Genomic DNA, 13,247 nt, shown 5'->3' on the forward strand with positions numbered 1-13,247 from the left:
AAAATGACGAGGTTCTCAAAATGGTCGTAATTAAAATTTTTGTTATTCGACCCCTGGTGCTTAATTATTAATATTAGTTTACCCAAAGGATTGAATTTTGAAGGTAGTTTACTAAAAAAGGATAACAAACTTTCACTTTAAAACAAGTTTATTACAAAAACACAATTACAATTAAAAACAAAACGCAACTCTTAAATACTGGATGGTTGTCAACCACGAAGTGGCTGGCTTGGTAAGAGTTCATCAAACGTTCGGCAATAGCCGATAACATACACAAATATACTTTATTCCTTGTTTTCAGTACCCTCGTTGATAGCATCACTTGAGGTATCATCATTAAGCTCACTTGAATTATCACCATTTTGTTTCTTACCCTCCTTCATAAGAAGTTCTATCTTTGACGGCAAAGCCTTTAATATTTCTTCAGTTTTGTCCGCATTTAGCTTCGCTTTAAGATATTTTCTGCTCTCCACGTGATCCGCGAATGAATTCCGGCCAGCCGCCTTCGCTATATCGGCGGCTAGACTGAGACCTTCTTGGTATTTAGACCTGGAAAGCACTTGGGCCGCTTGTGACAAATCGTTAAGGGCGATGTAGCTGGAACAAGACAATTCCTTATTATAAAATACAAAAGTAATAGATATTATACTTGGACTTTCTAAATTAAAGTAGTAAGTCTTTTTTGGTTGCCAGTTTTTCGAAATAAAAGATTAAACAATTTTTACTTGTCAGACATGCTGCATTAATAAAAACTTACCAAATAGCCGCAACCGTTAATCTTCCACTCATAGCAAGGTCGACGGCCCATTCTTTCAGAATTGATTCGGCCACACTATCCATGTACCTAAAAATATAATAATAGCCAATGATTACTACCCTTCAAACAAAAACCTATCAAAATCAGGTTCTGTCTAAGATAAATGCTTAACAGTACTTTTGAAAATGCAACGGATAAAAAAACCATGAGTTTAAAAAATACCGGTCTGATGCAATGTATCGCAAAGTGCAAGAAGTTACTAGCCTAGCCTTACTTAAGCTTTATCTCGACGAAAATCATAAGTACATAATTACCTGAGCCGACTTAAAATGTAACCTTCTTTGAAAAACTTGGCCTCGACAAGCGCCGCCACTGCGCCCTTTACATCGTGTATGCTGAGCAACACAGCGACCTTGCGGTACACAGGTCCACCGTACTGCCTCACTTCTACAAGTTACAATATTTATGTATATACATACTATACTTACCAAATGTAGGTATAGAAAGATATTGGCATGCAAGACACTCCGTATGCAAGACAAAAAAGTCGATAAATAGAGACGTATTAACAACTGAGTTCAGTATATTTTCGTGCTAAAAATATTTATTCTGGCTCCAACACTAATTCGTTGCATTTTTATTGATGCTTTGTAAATTTATGGCGTTCATGCACTTTTTGGCTGACCATACTACAATTAATACTAAACTACTATTCAAGGTATTTTAAAGAACGGTTTCTTGGAACGACCAACTTTCAAGAGGCGCAGTATGATTTGAACCTTAGTGCTTAGTAGACATTCAACATTAACATAATGGGCAGTTAGACATACCATAAAGTTTCTCCTCTTCTTTCATCGCAACCACCCGATCGATTTGCGCTAAATATAGCTGTGTCGCGTCTTTCCAATATCTAGAAAAAAAATACATCAAATTCAACTTATATTTATTTATGTAGTGTATCAAAGCAGTTTCAATACCGTCCGGATACCTAAAGTAGAAAAAATAAATAATATTCAAGACTACAAAAACTTGCCAGCCAAATTATATAAATCATGCATGCATGTTAAAAATTACTCTAAAATTAACATAATCATTTAGCAATAACAGTATAAATAAAGACAGACTTACTTGAACGAAACACAAGGAGCAATACTGAGTAAGAATGGGTCGAGCATATCTTTCTGGCTCGCGAACTGTATCATGTTGTCAATGTGACCACGGAAGATGGACAGCATGATCCAAGCTTCGTATGAACCCGTGGCCAAGTGGTATTTCACTGAAATTATTAACCATTTATTAATTAATAGAACCTTACCAACCTTATACCCTTTGATATTGTGGTGTTCCCGATAAATTACTAAATTAATATGTATTTATCTTCTGTGAAACACCTCATTAGATAATCTCCTATTTTTCTAAATCGTCGTAATTTTCAGTAATATAAACGTTTATTTATAAACAGAATTGCAAGATATGGTTCCTTCAATTGACAATTGTAAAAAACTAGGAATCACTTTGTTTAGAAAAAAAAGTCCAGTTCCTATTTACAATTTTATACAAATACTTACTTTCCATGTCCAGAAATTCATTAACTTCTTTGATACTCCCAAACACTTTTAGGAAGTCTAAATCAATTTCATCTTTTCTGGAACTATTTTCATTTTCTTCTGTGCATTCCACAGTTAAATCCTTATTCTCAAGAACATCACTATCTACCTCCCCCTCAAGCTTAATACGATCTCCTTTCTCATCAACAGTATTTGTATTACTATTTTCATCGACCAATAAGTTTTTGGATCCATCTTCTTTCTTAATAGCTTTTTCAGTCTTTTCGAGGTATAATTGTAGCATTTTCCTAGGTGCCGGTAGCTGGTTCGGATCATTCATTTGTTTAAACATCAAAGGCAGCATGAACTTCTTGGGCACCTTGGACACGACTCTCTCGTTACCCGTTTCATAACTCATTGCGACCATATCTCCACTTTCACTGGCTGGTTCTGCCTCGTTTTTGATTGCTTCCTTCTTGACAGGCGCTTTCTTTTCTTTTTTCTTTAAGTGAACTTCGTGTTTAGTGTCTGTAGAAAAGAATATGTTTTCAGTTTCGGTAACATGATGCTGTAAAACTACCGTCAAAACACATTTTTCGCCAATGGGGATCTCAATAAATAGAAGAAACGATGATTAATTGTTAAAACAAACTGAATAATTAAATACCTTATTGCTATACTAGTACTTTAAACGTTACGTCTAACTCAAACACATACAATATTTGTCTTGTTATGTCTATACAGAGATCCTACACAATGTAGACCCGACTACGTTAATTCGCATTAGCAAAAGGGCATGCATGAATAACACACTCAAAAATCTCCTTTTTGAAGACATTCTTTATCAAGATTCTGAGGTCCCGGGTTCGATCCCCAGTCGGGTCAATGTAAAAATTCATATTTATACATTGTCTCAGGTCTGGGTGTTTGTGGTACCTTCGTTGTATTTGAATTCCATAACACACGTGCTTTAGCAACTTACTTTGGGTTCAGAACGTGATGTACGTGATGTTGTGCGCATTTTAAAGTTAGTGCATTAATGTGTACCGTGTACATACCGTCATAGCTGTCGGCGGCATGCCGGCGCGCGTCCCAGAGCCGCAGACAGGCGTCGGCGCCGCCCGACAGCGCGAGCGCGGGCGCGCCGGGCTGCGCCAGCCACGCCGCGCCCAGCGACGCCTGCCCGTGCCCGCCGAATATACTCACGCACGCGCCCGCTGATATGTCCCACACCTACACATAACAGAATGCACTCAACATAGATCCTATCAAAATAAATTACAACCTTCAGCTACTGTTACAGTAAAAGAACGGCGAGAAGATGTTCGTACATTGTTAAGAATGTGGAGGTGTTTAGGACGTAAAAACGCGGATTCGGTTCGATCTCGAAATTCTGTCGGTTAATTTTAAGATGCTAAATTGTTATAGCGTTAAAATTGAGAAAAGCCGATAAAAACCTGTATCGGTCATGTTACAATTTTGATATAGCGGGTGCTATTAAAACTAGACCGCTATTATAATGTTGCTTTTTTTATTGAATAACAGCTACATACGGATAATTTTGTTATTTGTGATAACCGTTTTAGTTGTGGTTACGAAATTCCATAATATTCCGGGTACAACGAATTATGACCACAAAAGTTAGTTAGTTATGACAACAAAATACTGAAGATGGTGTTAAATACTCACCCTAACACTAGAATCCTGTGAAGTAGAAAGCAGCAGTTCATCGCGATGAGGGTTCCACGCAACTTGAAATACAGGGCCTTTGTGGCCCAATAGAGTCTTCCATTTTGTTAGCTGCTTAGTACCGTCTGTTCAAGAAACCATAAATAATTAATTGGCATACAATAAATAATTAAGTTATTTAACATTATGTAAAATTATTAAAGGTATTGATGTGAAAAGACTCTAGACCAAAGCCAAATCAAATCAGGAAGAACTCTGATGTTTTTATAGGGATTGTCCGACTAGTTTCTGACCCAACCGGAGTCCTTAAACTTGAACTGACACAGCGGGGTTGACCTCGCGAACCCTTCCGATATTAGTCGGGCAATTCCGATAAATACGCGTAAGGGTTGCAACATTCAATAATGAAACATTCTCACGATAGTTACTTTGAAAAGTCTTTCTAATTTTACCTGGTTTAGTGCCAAACTCCAGGATGGCAATAGCACCATCTCTTTCCAAAGAGCATGCAGCAATGAGATCCTTGTATGGTGACTCATCACTAGAGCTAGAAGTCTGTTGAGGATGCCACTCCATTGAATGTATCATTTTACTGAAAGCAAAAATTATGTTGACTTTTTAGGTTTATTTTAAACTTAAGAAACAGGTTACTACTGGACAACTTGAGAAATGCATAACTAAAAGTTTACTTGCGGTTGGATGATAAGTACTTGGTGTTGGATGGTACGTACTTGGTGTTGGTTGGTAAGTACTTGGTGTTGGATGGTACGTACTTGGTGTTGGATGGTAAGTACTTGGTGTTGGATGGTAAGTACTTGGTGGTGAAAAACTTCCAGATTGATTTGAAAAATTCTTACACAATTAGAATGCTTAATTGTCCTAGATTAACATACGCTATATATAGTTAAAAAAGAAAGGTATTCTATCTACCTATACGGGCCGAAATCGGGTGGAGTAAAGAAAACTAAGGATTTTAAAAATACCTTACTTGTATCGTCTCGAAAATATAACAACGATACTTAGTATGAAGTGTTATGTGTACCTGAAGACGAAGGCAGCCGCGACGAGCGTGTGCGGCGGGAGCGGCGTGAGCAGCGCCACGCCGCCCACGAAGGAGCCGCACAGCAGGCCGCGCGGCCCGCCGCTCAGCGCGAACACCTGCCAGCACTCGCCCTCCAGCGACACCGGCACCGCCGTGGGGGCTGCCCATATGCACAACCATGTGTTTAATCACCCTATACTCAATACTATTTTTTTTTGCATTCCATAGAGATTAGAAACAAGTTTGCGATCAATATGGACTCTGTCGGACGAGCAAAAATTTAGTGTGTACTACGCTACAGTGTAATACAGTGTTGAGATTGAAATTTATTAAAATCAATATCAATTGAAAACTAACGCCTCTTCAATTCCGCCGCAATTAATATATTTAATTATTTACTAACTCGCTCATATAAAAAAAAACATAAAACACGCTTTTTCGAAAGTTTGTATATGAATTTTTGTTACTCTTTCATGTGAACAACACTGAAAGATAGTATATAACTGGGATTAACAGATAGGACAGTTTTATTCTAAGCTTATATTCCCGTGGGATTATTTTCGATTTATAGCTTGCGGGCCCAAGGCAACAAGTCTTAACTAATAAATTACTAAAGAAAAGTGCAGTGAGGTGAAGAGCAGGACTTAGGCATGTTGATGTAGCAGTATGACAAAAAAGCATCATTTTTGACGTCAAAATACATATTCACTAATCACCTTCGTCAGGTTTATCAGCTCTATACATTACGAGTTTCCCTCCGCCGTTTGCGTACAAGTTCATGCCTTCACCCCAACACAGGGAGTAGACGCCGTCGTTCAGCGCGGTCTGCAACGGACGCGCCGGCTTGTCCGGTTTGCTTGTGTCTATGAGACCCACCTGTTAGTACAATATATTATTCTTGATAAAACGAATTGTTGTTTCTGTGTATGGATAATACTAACAGTAGGAAAGTACGGGTTACTCTCAAAAAGAACATATAACATTATTTTTAGCTGAATAAAATATCTACTAGGGACAATTTTTTTAACAACTTTCTAGCAGAGGATTTTTTAAGATTAACTAGAAAACTTGTAAGCAATTTGTATAACAATTTTACTTTCAAAAATTTGTGAGAGGCTCGCTAAAACTATTTAAATACATGATGGCAATTAAGTGATGGTCTAGGTTTTTAACAACATATACGTATATAATACAATGTTGCAAGACAGGAGCCCAATAGTCATACATACTCTAGACTCGGCGGTGGCGAAGGCCAGCAGGTTCTCCCGCGTGGGGTGCCAGGCCAGGGCCAGCACCTTGCCCTGCACGTGCTGCCAGTGCGAGCTCACGGGGCCCGCCTGCAGCCGCGCGCCCAGCCACGGCAGGCTGCACACGCGGACCGCGCCGTCGCCTACACTCACTGCTATCCTGACAGACAATAACACTATTAGTCGTACGCGACTAATTATTATGAAATGATGCACCTAGTCATTATGTGTGCAAATTGCATGGATAACGGCCTATATTAAATAAAATAAATACCTTTGATTTTGTAGTTATTTTATTTCAATACTCCTAAAAAGACACTAATTGAAACGGAAATGGACACATCTTACATGCTTAAGATCTTTATTTAGTATTGCTACATTACTATTGAAAATTTGTAAAAACTTCTAATAACCTATGTATCACAATAAAAAACATTTGTATTTGTATATAATAAGAGGTAGAGGCTTACACACGATTATGAGTGAATATGAAATTCTCCTTGTCAGTTTTATCTCGCCTTATGAAAGGTTGAGTTTTTTTTTAAGTCCTAGCTCTATAATGTGATAAGAAAGAAGGTTACCTTTGTAGTCTATTGAGAATGGCAAAGAAACTCCTATAAAAAAATGGTCAAAAATCACACTTACTTCTCAGCATCATACGGGCACGGCAGCACGGTGTACAAGAACCCGCCACAAGTGGCGTGTATACCCACAACCTTCTTGGTCTTCATACAGTAGCGGATGATGTTGCGGTCCTGCGAGAACGACCACACGGACCACGCGCCGTTGGTGGGCGTGTCTGAGGAGAACACGCGCGGGGCGTCCGACGCGATGCAGTACATGCCGCGCTTGTGCAGGGAGTGGACTACGCGGAATTCTAATTTGTTTTTACTGTAAAGGAAGGTAGAGTTCAATTTGCATTGGCTTGTGCTGTAGTTCAGTTTAATTATTATTCTAGTGCAGTTGATGGAACAACTTATATTCTAGTTTGTTGCTAATGTTATAATTTTGCGTAGTTTAATTTATTTTATATTTTGGGTGTGTTATTAGGGATCATATCGTTTGACGACGTTGTATTAACTTATTCGGTGGCAATGTATGCTTTTGATCTGTTGAGATGGTATACAACTAAGTACCAGGAAATATATGTATTTTTCAAAACTGTTAAAGTAAGGATACTTACCAGTCAATTTGTAGCGGGTTCATTTCTAATAGCTGACTCTTTCCATCTACTACCAATAATGAATTGGGTCTATACCACAAAAGAGTTGGCCAATTCGAACCCTTGTTCTTAATGGTTTTGGCATTGTTGGGAATGGCACATGTTGCAACCAGTTTACCAGATTTAGACCATATTCTAACTCCACTGTAATATAAAAGGCAAAGATTGCATTAGAATCATACCGAGAATAAAAAGGTAAAGTATGTGACATCATAGGAGGGAACATATGACAAAATTGTAAATGACATAATAGCCCATGAAACGTCATAACATTAAAATATACTCATAGAACATACCCATATTTTCCCACAGTAGCAAGCAAATGCCTGTGCATATGAGGACTAGATTCAACAAGATCTTTGGTATTTTGATTACTACTTTTTTTACTTGTACTCGGTTCAACTTCTTTGGCCTTCTCTGCTTCAGGTACTTCAGTTTCCACAGCAGCCTCACCTTCAACATGCGTTTCATCTAAAGCTTGAACTAACGACTCTATACTAGGTTCAGGCTGGTTCTTCCTTTTCAAGATCTCCTCTCGTAACTTCAAACATTCAGCTAAGAAATCATCATTCTTAGGTTTTTCCTCCTTCACCTTCACAATCACATCTTCCGGAACATATTTCTTGTGACCAAATTCGTCTGGCTCATGGTCTTTGTAAATATCAAATGTATCATCCTCTTCAACTATTGATTCATCAAAACTATCTTCCGGAAGGTTCTTTCCAATTCCGGATTGTTCTAGAACACTTTCTTTTTCGCCTTCATTTCTTATGGCCTCAAGTCTCTTAGTTAGGAATGATCTGTTTTCTGATTCCTTTAGTGTTTTGTTAATAGATACCTCGAATTTTGGACACCAGCTTACATTCATGACCTCATCGTCTTGGCCACGGACTTTGTATATTAATTTTCCATTATCTGGCAAACAAAATAATAATCTTTAAATATGCCAGCCAAAATGTAGGAGAACTTTGCCACTGTATTTTTAAAAAAATTTCAATATAATCAAACAAAAACAGCGCACAGCCAGAAAACGCAGATTATTATAATATACTTACTAGGTGCATTAAACTAAAATATCAGCTACACTAAAACTATTTACCAATTCACAAAGTTTACTAATAAAATACTATTATTAATACAATGTTGACTTCGATATTGTAAACATATTATAAGCATAGAATTTTAGTTCAGTCTTTATCCTTTAAATGATACTTGTGGTAAATATATTATTTTAAGATTTTTTTAATTAATAATAAATACTTCTCCTAAATACTTACTAGTCAGATCCATAACAAATATAACACCCTGTTTGGTACCAATCGCTACATGCAAAGGTAAATGCTGTGAGCAAGCCATACATGTTGGCTTGAAATTCTTCATCATGTTGGGGTATGTCTTGGCCAAGTTTGCGGTAAAGTTCCATTTTACTATATTACCGTAAGTACCAACTGTTATTGCAGTTGTTTCATTGCTGTAGCCAATGCCAGCAATCTCCTGAGAAAAAAAAATAAAGATGATGGTTTTACATGTACTTCTCATCGAATCAATTTTTGTTTTAAAAAAAAAAAAGACTCGTAATAAGGAATTTAATCCTTCATCACAGGGGGTTTTACAAACATATAATTCACATGCACACAGACACCCAGACTCAGAACAAGCATTTATCCTACACAGTGATCGAACATGCAACACATCTCATAGAGTGGGATTGGTGTGGTGACCTCGACCACTCAGCTGTCCATGCAATCGATAAATGAGTTAAAATAAATTTTCAATATTAATATTTTTTCTATAATAAACTTGCCTCTTTATTCTTTTGATGGACCTCATGGCTGTGAGTTGCTTTAATTCTGTACTTATTTTTGAGTTTTTCCACAATCCATTGTTTAACAAGTCCATCTGAACTGCCTGAGATAAAATTCCTTTTTTCTAACCACTCCGGTGATAAGTCTACACTTACAATCCTGTAAAATTCAAGAAGTGTATAAGTATTACTTTCCAGACTGAAAGCCACACAAGAGTTTTTATCAAGCCAGGTAGAAAAACTCAATGGACAAACCACACTAAGGAAAGAAAAAATCTTTTGTTTTTTTTTTATGATGTCTGATAACACACAAACTGTACTGAAATAATAGTACACTAACTATGGAAGTACATACTTTTCTAGATGTGCCCTTGTGACTACATGCGCACGGTATTTATCATTTCCTTCAATTATTCCATCGTCTGATTTTATAGGCTCCAAGACACACAGACTTTTACTTGGTCCTCCATATATGACCCAGCCGTCTGTGCTAACAGCAATATTAGACACAAGGAACCAGCTCGGTGACGGCAGCAAAATGGTTTCTTCCATAACTGAGTCGATTTTAAAGGTAACGAAAGGCACAGCAAAACTTAAATACCACCCTACTAAACCCGGTAAATTAAATTTTTGACCGCGCGCAGGCTGACATCAGTGTCCCTAAAATACAGATAATATAGACAAAATAGTCATGTAGAAAATGACCGAGAAACGAAGAAAACCGAGAGTAAACTACGAGACAAGTGCATATGAAAGGGGTGCTGCCAGGTGCTGCAACTGCAACGGTTTCTACATTAATTCCTGTAAATAATGGTATCGAAAGAATAAAAAAAAAACACCATTATATCGTTATTTTTATGCGATCCAGCTCCTTTCATTTGTATCACTGCCACGGGTTACGAATGAGGTAAGGAAATCAGCAATGCAAAGTCACGTCCTGACCATATTTATCACTGGAAACGAGCGACTCTATGAGGCCGCACCTTTATATTGCTGCTTAATTTGGCCTTCTGCGTAAGTCTTTAGAAATAGTTTTATTATAGTATTTTTGTTAACTGTGGTATGACGTATTATGATTAAAATTAGACATAAGAAGGAGGTTTTGATTAGTTTGATACATTTCATTCTGCGGTCATTATGGAATTTGGATGTCAAACTCTTCAGGTTGACACTATTGACAGATGTCTTGTAATCATCAGTCGTGTTGTGTTTGTGAGTGTTGATGTTTCTGGAAAGTGCAGTCTTGTTTTGTGTTTGTAACGTAATCTAGAGAAACGTAAATTGACTTCGAACTATAATACAAAAAATCTGCAATGGCTCACTACAAAGGAGCAGCTTCTGAGGCTGGGAGGGCTATGCACCTCATGAAAAAACGGGAGAAGGCTCAGCAAGAGATAGAGCTACGCAAAAAGAAAATAGAAGAAGACTTGAAGATGGTGAACATTGAGAATAAGTTTGCTACACACTACGATGCAGTAGAGCAACAGCTAAAAAGTTCTACCATCGGTCTCGTGACTCTTGATGAGATGAAAGCGAAACAGGAACACATAGTGCGGGAAAGAGAGAAAAAGTTAGCGCAGAAGAAGGCAGAGAAAGAGAAGGAAAGACAAAAAGAAATTGAAGCTAAACAGGCACAGAAAAACAAGCAGAAAAGACAGGTATTGTTGTGAATGTTTCATCATAACCAAAAGCATTGTAACAATACTATATTGTTGATTGTTTCATTATATTTAACTGTATATTGTTCTTTTTTTCCATATTGTTAATATTTATATTCACCACAACTAACTTCCTTAAACTATGAACTGTTCCAGATCCAAGCATTATCATTTGATATGAATGAAGAGGAAGAAGAAGACGATGCTCAGGAAGACAGTGAAGATTCATCTGTTGATGAGAAACCTCCTTTGGAAGACAAAAGTTGGAGAGACAAGGAAGAACCGGTAAGTCATTCATTACAGGTAGTCATAAGCTTGAAAGTCTAACCAAGGGCTAGAATGTTGCCCAGGTAACTGGGTTGAGGACGTCAGATAGGCAGTTGCTCCTTGCAAACCACTGGTACTTAGCTGAATCTGGTTAGACTGGAAGTCAACCCCAACACAGTTATCTCATCAAATACGGTACTATAAATAACAGCCTTTAAATGTACCACAGCATACTAAATAATGAATATTACATTATACTTTTGACCAAGTTATGTGAAATGGATTACTGTTTTTTTATAAGCCATTTCTATTGCTTATTTTTTTTATTTAAGGTAACAAAATAATTATTGGTTTACAGCTTTACAAAAAAATAAAGAAGAATCCCGATGTGGACACATCGTTCCTACCTGACAGAGAGAGAGAAGAAGCTGATCTTAAGTTACGAGAGGAACTGCGTCTTGAATGGGTGATGACACAAGCAAGTCTCAAGGATGAACCCATTACTGTCACATTCAGTTACTGGGACGGCTCGGGGCATAGACGAAATGTTACCTTGAAGAAAGGTGAGATGTTTTTTGTGTATGATTATATGGTTTATAACATTGTATGTTGAAAGCTGTTGATAACTACTGTTGGATAAGTCTGTTTCCAGATAGAGGATGGTTGAGCGTTGATTGCCAAGCTTGCTTGTTTAGCAACACCAGTTAAAATCACAATAGTTTTTCAGAAATATCCTGCTGCAAGCATTGTTTTTAATGTTCCGTTTTGTTTAAGTATAAGACAGATGTCTAAGTTGTAGGCATTTGTTTTTGCATACTGCTCTCAATTTTTATATAGCCGTTAGTTGTGCATGATATTTCATATACTTATTTAATCTTTTAGGTAATTCCATATACCAGTTTTTACAAAGATGCTTGGACACACTGCGGCCAGAGTTCAGTGAACTCAAAACAGTGTCAGCTGATCAGCTGATGTACGTCAAAGAGGATCTGATACTGCCACATCACTATACATTTTATGATTTCATTGTTACTAAGGTATGTATTTTTATTATTATTGTTTTTTGATATGTCCAGGCTGTCTAGCGTTTGCGTAGCGCGTCTTGCAATGCCACTTTATTTTAAAGCAAAGCAATATATGGCGTATTTCTCGAGTGAGTAAAAAATTGTAATGTACTGCGATCACTAAAAAATGAATGTCGCAATTCACTTGACTGAGATGATAAGTAGGTTTTAGTTTAATTTATCTGTCTCCACTATAAAAAGGAATACTTAAAATAAAGCTCAGCTATTATTAGGGTCATACATTTGTTGATACCCATCCTTAAATTGAGTTGTTCTTACGCCCAACCGATTTGTTCTTATTTAACCTATTTGTCCAGACTCGCGACACTCACCCTGAGTGTCGGTCTGACTGCCACATGACTGTTAATTTATATTGTGTTATACAGCCAATGTAATCTTCTTTTATTTTTAGGCTAGAGGTAAAAGTGGGCCTCTCTTCCAATTTGATGCCTCTGATGATGTCAGGCTTGTAAATGACGCTACGCAAGAAAAGCAGGACTCCCATGCTGGCAAAGTGTTACTAAGGTTAGTGTGCAATGATGACTCGCGTCTAAATAGGAACTACTGTACACATTTGGACAAAACTCTGTATGAATGGGTCATCATTTACTGGTTTTCAGAAAGTCGTTTGTTTAATCATTATAAACAAAATCTATTCTAACATTTGTTCTGAAGAATGGCCACATTTATAACTCTTCCTTTTTTACAGATCTTGGTATGAAAGAAACAAACATATCTTCCCCGCCTCGCGATGGGAACCCTACGACCCAACAAAGACTTACTCCAAATACACCATTAAAGGCAAATGATGAGATACACTGATTACTTCATAAAGCAATCACCTAGACAAATAGTAAATGCAATAATTTACCAACGAATGTAATAAAGTATTTTAAGTTTTAGTATACACTAGACTTTTACTCGTAACTACCCTTCTCTTTTTTCAACTA

The 13,247-nt window shown here is 37.3% G+C and overlaps 2 protein-coding genes across 2 annotated transcripts; one reads left to right on the top strand and one right to left on the bottom strand.

Annotated features, from left to right (window-relative positions):
- Positions 1-130: 130 nt before the first annotated feature.
- On the bottom strand, positions 131-10,035 carry LOC113507272 (gem-associated protein 5-like). The gene is made up of 18 exons (XM_026890139.1): positions 9,664-10,035; positions 9,309-9,468; positions 8,782-8,998; positions 7,801-8,419; positions 7,466-7,648; positions 6,928-7,173; positions 6,265-6,442; positions 5,752-5,911; positions 5,036-5,195; positions 4,446-4,585; positions 3,994-4,118; positions 3,363-3,537; positions 2,326-2,832; positions 1,886-2,033; positions 1,588-1,667; positions 1,072-1,204; positions 758-844; positions 131-597 (listed from the first exon to the last, which is right to left on the bottom strand). The coding sequence occupies exons 1-18, from the start codon at positions 9,858-9,860 to the stop codon at positions 285-287; spliced, it is 3,828 nt and encodes a 1,275-aa protein (XP_026745940.1). The 5' UTR covers positions 9,861-10,035; the 3' UTR covers positions 131-284.
- Positions 10,036-10,453: 418 nt separating this feature from the next.
- LOC113507299 (protein FAM50 homolog) lies at positions 10,454-13,204 on the top strand. Its single transcript, XM_026890158.1, has 6 exons — positions 10,454-10,966; positions 11,123-11,251; positions 11,592-11,796; positions 12,116-12,270; positions 12,710-12,822; positions 13,007-13,204. Exons 1-6 carry the CDS (start codon positions 10,622-10,624, stop codon positions 13,104-13,106), a joined length of 1,047 nt encoding a protein of 348 aa, XP_026745959.1. The 5' UTR covers positions 10,454-10,621; the 3' UTR covers positions 13,107-13,204.
- Positions 13,205-13,247: the final 43 nt, after the last annotated feature.

The sequence above is a fragment of the Trichoplusia ni genome, chromosome 2 (genome assembly GCF_003590095.1).
Source record: "Trichoplusia ni isolate ovarian cell line Hi5 chromosome 2, tn1, whole genome shotgun sequence".
Classification (NCBI taxonomy): Eukaryota; Metazoa; Arthropoda; class Insecta; order Lepidoptera; family Noctuidae; genus Trichoplusia; species Trichoplusia ni.

What these genes read in the sequence shown, in the direction of transcription:
- LOC113507272 (XM_026890139.1), bottom strand. Translation starts at nt 9,860, where the DNA reads ATGGAAGAAACCATTTTGCTGCCGTCACCGAGCTGGTTCCTTGTGTCT. An exon ending in GCTACTGTGGGAAAATATGG is followed by an intron (nt 7,649 to 7,800) that starts GTATGTTCTATG and finishes TTTATATTACAG; the next exon opens with TGGAGTTAGAATATGGTCTA. An exon ending in AGAAGAGGAGAAACTTTATG is followed by an intron (nt 1,205 to 1,587) that starts GTATGTCTAACT and finishes TGTAACTTGTAG; the next exon opens with AAGTGAGGCAGTACGGTGGA.
- LOC113507299 (XM_026890158.1), top strand. Translation starts at nt 10,622, where the DNA reads ATGGCTCACTACAAAGGAGCAGCTTCTGAGGCTGGGAGGGCTATGCAC. An exon ending in AAATGTTACCTTGAAGAAAG is followed by an intron (nt 11,797 to 12,115) that starts GTGAGATGTTTT and finishes TTAATCTTTTAG; the next exon opens with GTAATTCCATATACCAGTTT. An exon ending in ATGATTTCATTGTTACTAAG is followed by an intron (nt 12,271 to 12,709) that starts GTATGTATTTTT and finishes TTTTATTTTTAG; the next exon opens with GCTAGAGGTAAAAGTGGGCC.